The 8,982-nt window shown below is 45.4% G+C and overlaps 1 protein-coding gene across 1 annotated transcript in view; it reads left to right on the top strand.

The window, feature by feature from the left end:
- Window positions 1–869: 869 nt before the first annotated feature.
- The window catches only part of MRPL18 (mitochondrial ribosomal protein L18), a 35,217-nt gene continuing 27,104 nt past the window's right edge, over window positions 870–8,982 (top strand). Inside the window, exon 1 of the mRNA XM_069227859.1 lies at window positions 870–992. Within this exon, the coding sequence (XP_069083960.1) occupies window positions 947–992 (46 nt within the window). The 5' untranslated portion in view covers window positions 870–946. The remainder of the gene's footprint in view (window positions 993–8,982) is intronic.

Raw genomic sequence — 8,982 nt, 5'->3', positions numbered from 1 at the left:
AGTTGCGGCTGGCTGGTAATATGAGCATCACTGTTGAACAGAGCAATCATACATTAAAGATCATCTGAAATATTACGGACTCAGCGTCGTTGCAACATCCTGCAACTGGGTCATCTCTGTAAGACTGATGTTTCATCCACACATATCACATAACAATGAACACCAGATAGAAACCAGACCTTTTGGCATTGTCAGTGCTTGTTAGCACTATCATCTAAATGAGCAACAACAATGATTTTAGTGCAAATGATCAGATTTGAAACGTTTTCAAGTCTAAACATATTGGACTGTAAATGAAACATTACTAAGGTAAGTGAAAAGGATATTAATTGTCAGAGTGTGTGAATCACTCGGGATCTCCTCCTCTTCACTTTTCTCAGCAGTCTTTCACGGTCACCCAGTTCCTCCCCTTTTCCACACCTATGCTGCTTTACACATGCCCTGTTTAAACATGGTTAAGGGGGAGGGGCACAGCTGCACTTTTGGATCGGGATACAGTCGTGCTTGAGCAACAGCACTAAGATAACGACATAGTAAGGTTGAACCATTAACGAGAACAAACTCAAAAAGTGGAAAAATATAAACTCGTCATGCGCTTAAAGAAGATTCATGATTTCCTACTAAACATGATAACAATGTATTGCAAAAAAAAAAAAATAATAAGTGCAGTTTCTGCGAAATTACGTGTTTAACGAATCTCTTGGTGTTTGCAAATCCGTTCTTTTGAGCAAAACTGAGGCTTGCAAGGAGGGGTTGATTACCAAGTATCTGGCAGCTGCTTGTTTCTGTTCATGCATTTCCTTCTGAAAGATGGCCGCCAAAGCTGCAAGTGCACCGGAAGCGCGACGCCTGACAATATGGCTGCCTCCGTTGCGCGAGGTCAGGGCGGAAGAGCCCCGTACGCGGTGCCCTCAGCGTCAGGCAGACTGCGGTCTCGGAGCCCGCAATGGCTTTACTGCGGGGTGCCAAGAGGCTGCTGACAACGCCGAGGGGTAATAACGAACGTTTAGCTTGTCTTGTGGTGGGGACACGGGAGTACGATCAGACGGGGAAGGGTGGTAGGCCATTTAGGAGAGTGGTGGTGGAATGGGTTTGTAAATGTGCTAATTGCAGGGGCTGTATAAGTTTGTTTGATGTGGTGTGACAAACCAGGGGAAAGGTGCGGGTAAGAAGTACTGGAGGCAAGGGCGGACTGGCATTAGAGGGCTATGGGGCAGTCCCCGAATGGCTGGCCTGTCAGTTCAGTGTGTGGGCTGTGTTTTTTGGAGGTTTGTGGATCTTTTGTAGATCCGTTGGTCCGGTTTTTGTTGCTGATTTGTGTGATAGTACCACAAACATTGCAGGAGGCAAACTCAAAAGCATGCATCATTTGCAAAATACCTGTAAAGCATATTTGTAACTTTTTTAAACTGCCCTATTTGCAAATGTGGACCACTTTCTTAACTATCTGCTTCACTATTCGGGGCCACTTTTATTTTGGTCCCCGGGCCTGTTTTCTGTCCCAGCCCAACCCTGACTGGAGGGGAGTGCGTTGGTAGTAGTAGAAAGTGACGCTGCTGGCATGTTGCCTCAAGTCAGTTTGTCATCTGGAATTGTAATGTTTAAAAGGACAAAAGTGTTTTAATAGTTGTATATAAAGTTCGTGCAGTATGAAAGCTTTAAGCACTGCTTGAGTGGCCACAAAGGTAAACCACACGTACCACAATGCACAGTTGGGCGGGTCGAAGGATTATCACAAGCTTACAATGGCTAGTGTTGGTCAGTGCCAGTGATGGGCGGATTTGTCGCAATTAACGGAACAGAAAGAAGAAGCTGCGTGGGTCAGTGCATAAGAGTCATAGGAACTCTCCGGATTTGGTCATGAGTTTTAGAGATCGATTTATGTCCAGTTTAAGTCGGGGCTAAATACCTTTTCTCAGGAAACCCTGTTTCAACGTACGGCATTGTTTTTGAGCATGGCCGTTATCTTTTCATTCCAGAATAACAAATATCTTAAAATGTAATCTATCCTGCTTCTCAACCATCTGTGCCTTCGTGTGGCCAACTTTCCACTATCATGCCGCAGGACTCTTATTTGTGTATACAGAGCCGACTTTAGCGCTGGTGTGCCCAGTGCAGCAATTGTTATGGACACCCTTCACCAACGACCTCTTTCACGGATTCCCTCACTACCACGCTCCAACACTGCCCCTCATTTCTCCATGTCCCCTGTCTGTTTTGAAGCGCTGGTTGGATTTGTCTTTACTACTAAGAATGTATTCTTATTATTGTTTATTTTTAGCAACATTAGGAATACATAATGAAAGAATGGGGAGAAAACATAACGTCTTAACCTATGTTATGTCGTTTCCATGCAGATCTGTAATGTCAGTTTTCTTTGAATGTAACTTATAAACTGCTGTAACAAAAGGGTCTCTGTGACAAAAGTATTCCCATAAAATGAGTGAGCTATTCCCTTAAAATACAATTGTGACCTGCATGGTATGTATTTTTTGCAGTATATGAACACTCTGAACTACTTTGTAATGAGTCAAAACTGCCACTAGATAAAACTGATTACTCTCCAAATGGAACATTATTCACCAGTTATGTTGACGTTTTTATTGCTGCATGAAAATTGGTAAACGCACAAGGAAGTCTGTAGCAGGTGGTTTTAAACCCATGAATTATATCTAAATTCAGCATCCGATGCAACTGCACCGGTCACACTGGCATAAAGCCGGCTATGTAAGTGTGTATGCATGCAAACTGTCATGTAAGATACTTGGCAAGAGTGGACTCGGTTTCTGTGAACTGACGTATTTTTTTTTGGGGGGGGAGGGGGAAGGAATCAAAGGAAATAGGAGTCACAGGTCACATTTTCGGGTTCAATTCCATAACCCCTTTCTCTAAAATAGCCCATTTTAAAAGGTATCAATAGGACAGATATTGGGCTTATTGAGTCTGACTACTGTGGCGTACTGTTTTTAAGTTCAGACCCTACAGGAGCAAGTCTTATCTGCTTGCCACTGGCACATTTGCACACACGTTTAGAGAATGAATAACCTCATCACACACATTGAATGAAACAGTCTTAAGACCTGAAACGCTATTGGTGAACAGCAGTATCCACCATGGATACTGATAAGTTACCTGCTGCTGTCCTAGGACCTAAAGAAAAGGTCTAACAATCTACTTCTTCCTTTTTTCCAATATATAAAAATATTGTAGGGAGGAGATATGGCTTAGAGATAGATACGCTACAGTTAGAGTGCTATGAAAAAGCATTGACAGAACCACTGATAAGGTGGGTAATTCACAAGTCTGCAGACACCAACAGTGCGCTTAACATCCTGTCCTGGCTTTACATAAATATCCTGGCTGTAAACACAACTACAAATCTGTGCACGGCATATAATTAAATTACCTTTCCCTGGGTATGTTGTCTCTTAGCCTTTCCATCAGAATTGCTGCCCCCCACTTGTGGTCTCATTGGAAACTGTGGAACTATGAGGTATGCTTTTTATTCTGGCCGCCTTCTTTGGCTTAATTGTGTGCTCTTTGGCAATCACTCTTTGATCTTATTCGTTTCTCCCTATTGTTTCCCAAGAGTTTGGGTATTTAGAATCAATGTAAAAGCTTCTAACAGGTTTGTGGGGGAAAAAAAAGTCTGGACTGAACATTATTTCAGGTTAGAGTTACTAGGCAGTGCAGAGTTTCGTAGTGTAATTCCCAACATGTAATATAGCTGTAAAGTTATAGCTCTTGGTGCAAGGAGTACTGCATTGCATCCTGGGTCTCCAGCATGATCAAATTATTTGATCTTGGGCAAATCATATTCTTTTTTGACTGTCACCTGATCTGAATATATACATATATATATGTGCATCTTGTAGGACGCCTATGGAAGAAATAAACACCAAACAATTCCCATCATATGACTCAGATATGGTTATCATTCACTAATTCTTGGTGACAAACCGCACATTCCCTTTAAGCATCTCTAAAGGCGACCCTGTGTCTGAAGCTGCATTTTGCACGACCACTCTTATGTTGCAGCTACTCTCTCTTCACCACAGATGGGCCTATTTCACAGTTCATAAAGGACTGAAATAGTGAGAGATTGATATCCTGCTTGAGGTGTCCAGTCAGACAGGTATTTGTGAGCTTCAACATCCTGAACATTTGGTGTTTTGCACCTGATGAGTACCTGCAATGACAGATTATTCAAATGTCAAACATGGAAAAAAGAGGACAGATGTCACCCTGCTCCGTCTCCGCGGAGGGTGCAATGAACTCATTTTGGACAGTGATGTAACTGAAATGAATGCACATAACATTTTTGTAACATGAAGAAAGCTTTCTGTGCAGCTGATCTCATGGAATTCAAAGCAGAGTGTAGATGGCAGTCTAAAGTGTGTTTTCTGACTGAGTGATTCACAATTGTTCAATGGTTTCATAGTGCTTATGTGTAGGAGGCTGGCCTGGCTTGTAGTGGGTACCAAAGGTACTTACACCTTGTGCCAGGTCCAGTTATCCCTTATTAGTGTAGAAGAGGTGTTTCTAGCAGCTTAGGCTGATAGAAGGTAGCTATAGCAGAGCAGCTTAGGCTGAACTAGGAGACATGCAAAGCTCCTACTATACCACTGGTGTCATATGCACAATATCATAAGAAAACACAATACACAGATGTAGGAAAGTACCAACAGATATACTAAAAATAAAGGTACTTTATTTTTATGACAATATGCCAAAAGTATCTCAGTGAGTACCCTAGGTTTGAGGATGACAAATATACACAATTTGGTACGTACACAATACCAACAATCTGCAGTAATAGCAAAAGGAAGTAATGCAAGCAGTGTAAAGTTACAATAGATTGCAATAGGAGCACATAGGTATAGGGGCATCACAAACCATATACTCCAAAAGTGGAATGCGAACCATGAATGGACCCCAAACCTATGTGAGCTTGTAGAGGGTCGCTGGGACTGTAAGAAAACAGTAAGGGTTAGAAGAATAGCCCACCCCAAGACCCTGTAAGGTAGGTGTAAAGTGCACCTACAACCCCCAGAGAGCACAGAAGTCGTGACAGGGGGATTCTGCAAGGAAAACCAACACCAGCAAAGCAACAGCAGTGGATTTCCGGACCTGAGTACCTGTAAGACAAGGGGACCAAGTCCAAGAGTCGCGACAGTGTCGAGAGTTGGCAGATGCCCAGGGCAATGCCAGCTGAGGGTGCAAAGGAGCTGCCACCGGATGGAAGAAGCTTGGTGTTTTGCAAGAACGAAGAGGACTAGGAACTTCGCCTTTGGAGGATGGATGTCCCACGTCGTGAAGAAGCTTGCAGAGGTGTTCCCACGCAGAAAGACCGCAAACAAGCCTTGCTAGCTACAAGGGTTGCGGTTAGGGTTTTTGGATGCTGCTATGGCCCAGGAGGGACCAGGATGTCGCCACTTGGATGAGGAGACAGAGGGGGCGCCCAGCAAGTCAGGGAGCCCTCACAGAAGCAGGCAGCACCCGCAGAAGTACCGGAACAGGCACTTAGAAGAGGAGTGAACCGGAGTCCACCCGAAGTCAGAAAAGGGAGTCCCACGACGCTGGAGGATAACTCAGAAGGTTGTGCACTGCAGGTTAGAGTGTTGGGGACCCAGGCTTGGCTGTGCACGAGGGAAATCCTAGAAGAGTGCGCAGGAGCCGGAGCAGCTGCAAATCACGCGGTTCCCAGCAATGCAGTCTAGCGTGGGGAAGCAAGGACTTACCTCCGCCAAACTTGGACTGAAGAGTCACTGGACTGTGGGAATCACTTGGACAGAGTTGCTGAGTTCCAGGGACCACGCTTGTCATGCTGAGAGGGGACCCAGAGGACCTGTGATGCAGTCTTTTGTTGCCTGCGGTTGCCGGGGGAAGATTCCTTCGCCCCACTGGAGATTTCTTCAGAGCTCCTGGTGCAAGAAGGAGACAGGCTACCCCCAGAGCATGCACCACCAGGAAACAGGCGAGAAAGCCGGCAGGATGAAGCGATACAAGGTTCCAGTAGTCGTCTTTGCTACTTTGTTGCAGTTTTGCAGGCGTCCTGAGCAGTCAGCGGTCGATCCTTTGGCAGAAGGTGAAGAGGGAGATGCAGAGGAACTCTGGTGAGCTCTTGCATTCAGTATCTGAAGAATTCCCCAAAGCAGAGACCCTAAATAGCCAGAAAAGGAGGTTTGGCTACCTAGGAAGGAGGATAGGCTAGTTAGAAAGGTAAGAGCCTATCAGAAGGAGTCTCTGACGTCACCTGATGGCACTGGCCACTCAGAGCAGTCCAGTGTGCCAGCAACACCTCTGTTTCCAAGATGGCAGAGGTCTGGGGCACACTGGAGGAGCTCTGGGCACCTCCCCTGGGAGGTGCAGGTCAGGGGAGTGGTCACTCCCCTTTCCTTTGTCCAGTTTTGCGCCAGAGCAGGGCTGGGGGATCCTGAAACCGGTGTAGACTGGCTTATGCAGAGATGGCAGCATCTGTGCCCATCAAAGCATTTCCAGAGGCTACTCCTCCCCAGCCATCACACCTATTTCCAAAGTGAGAGGGTGTCACACCCTCTCTCAGAGGAAATCCTTTGTTCTGCCTTCCTGGACCAGGGCTGCCTGGACCCCAGGAGGGCAGAAACCTGTCTGAGGGGTTGGCAGCAGCTGCAGTGGAGACCCCGGAAAGGCAGTTTGGCAGTACCCGGGTTCTGTGCTAGAGACCCGGGGGATCATGGAATTGTCTCCCCAATGCCAGAATGGCATTGGGGTGACAATTCCATGATCTTAGACATGTTACATGGCCATGTTTGGAGTTACCATTGTGACGCTATACATAGGTAGTGACCTATGTATAGTGCACGTGTGAAATGGTGTCACTGCACTCACAAAGTCCAGGGAATTTGCCCTGAACGATGTGGGGGCACCTTGGCTAGTGCCAGGGTGCCCACACACTAAGTAACTTTGCACCCAACCTTCACCAGGTGAAGGTTAGACATATAGGTGACTTATAAGTTACTTAAGTGCAGTGGTAAATGGCTGTGAAATAACGTGGACGTTATTTCACTCAGGCTGCACTGGCAGGCCTGTGTAAGAATTGTCAGATCTCCCTATGGGTGGCAAAAGAAATGCTGCAGCCCATAGGGATCTCCTGGAACCCCAATACCCTGGGTACCTCAGTTCCATATACTAGGGAATTATAAGGGTGTTCCAGTATTCCAATGTGAATTGGTCACTAGCCTGTTAGTGACAATTTGGAAAGCAGAGAGCATAACCACTGAGGTTCTGGTTAGCAGAGTCTCAGTGAGACAGTTAGGCATCACACAGGGAACACTTAAAGGGCACACTTATGAGCACTGGGGCCCTGCCTGGCAGGGTCCCAGTGACACATAGACTAAAACAACATATATACAGTGAAATATGGGGGTAACATGCCAGGCAAGATGGTACTTTCCTACATTATGTGTGCCATTTCAGCTTTGAGTGACCCCTGATCACTAGTAGATTTTTCAGAAAATAACCCTGTTTTCCAACATACTGGTCTTGGAACTTTCTTAAAACACCTGCAACCCTCCTGAATACATATGTTATGTTACTAACCTACTTCCCTATTTAAACCGGCATATCCTAAAATCTTTGTTTAAAAATAAAAGGCAACTTGTTAAGATGGCGCATGTAAGCATTGACACCTACCTCCACTAGTCATCAGCTTTGTGATATTAATAGCCATTTACCAATTTTGAACATGCAAACTACTATATGCTAATGAGCCAGGGCTCTCCGAAGGTGTCACTTAAAAAAACACAGTCTGGGGGTTACAAATGTCATGGGCTTACTATGCCAATCCAACTTCCCTAAGTGCTAACGCACGCCTGCACAGATTGAGTGGGGGCAGGGCTTTGCAATGGATTGTGAGAAGTTCTTCATCTGTTTTGGCAATCATTCAGCCCTATAAATCAATGACTGTATTATGCTTGCTAACTTAATTTTATTGTTACATCATTATCAGGCCATGGACAACTCCCTTGCTCTGCAAGAAGTTTAAACTCTAGCTGTGTTATGTGGTGACAAGTCAGGGGATCTATTGGGTGGGAACATCTCTTGTGTGGTGAACTGGCATATTCACCTGCCCTAAGTGCCTGACTGACTGTGTGTATATCTGATGTCCTGACTTCTATTTCGAGTTTAGTGTTAATCGAATGTAAGTATGGGCACAGAGTCCTAGGCCTCTCCTTAACTATGTGAGGTCCCAGACCTGTCCGGGACCTGGATTGGCACACCAAGTGTGCCCTCATGGCCTTTCTTGTAAATGGCACATGAATGAGTGGGGGCAACATACCATGTTTTGAGATTGATAGTGTGCCCAGACCTTTTGTCTGTCTTATTAAGAGTGTAGCCAAAAGTCCCCTCTAGTGTAAAGTTCTGTAAAGTATGTGGATGCCCAGGACGTTGCACTGTCATCCTTTGAGTATGTTTAGTACGTTTGTAGTGTGCACGCAGCAGGACTCTGAGTGCTTCTAAGTATTGAAGCCATTGGGATCAATTTTGGTTGCACCTGGTTTTGTGTGGCTCAAGATGGGGCATGAGGACAGCTTTCCCAGCCAGTGGAAGTGTACTGTCTGCATTTCTGTAGCTGGAGATGAGCCTACTGTCTGAAATTCCGTGAGGGGTTTGTGTTTATTTCTTTCTGAGCACTGACATCTGGTTGACAGTAGGGATGAGGGGTGTGACTGTAGGTTATGTTTTGGAAAGTGAGCTGACTTCTAGGTTAGGACTGCCCTTTTGTCTATCCATAATTATTGCTTTGGAGATGCTGATGCCATACAGGTGCAGAAAACTCGCACTTCATTGTGCCCATGTTGTGGGTGCTACAGTATGAAAATGAACCAGTACTATCTACTGTAAAGCATCACTTTACATGAAGGTGTTATTTCAGGAGCAGCCTGTGATGGTCTCTTGATAGACATCCACCCCAAACTGGTTTTGAATGTCAAGATGGTG

This window comes from Pleurodeles waltl, chromosome 4_1, assembly GCF_031143425.1.
Source record: "Pleurodeles waltl isolate 20211129_DDA chromosome 4_1, aPleWal1.hap1.20221129, whole genome shotgun sequence".
Taxonomy (NCBI): domain Eukaryota; kingdom Metazoa; phylum Chordata; class Amphibia; order Caudata; family Salamandridae; genus Pleurodeles; species Pleurodeles waltl.
Note: the sequence above shows the minus strand (reverse complement) of the source record. Positions and strands in the feature narration are given on the sequence as shown.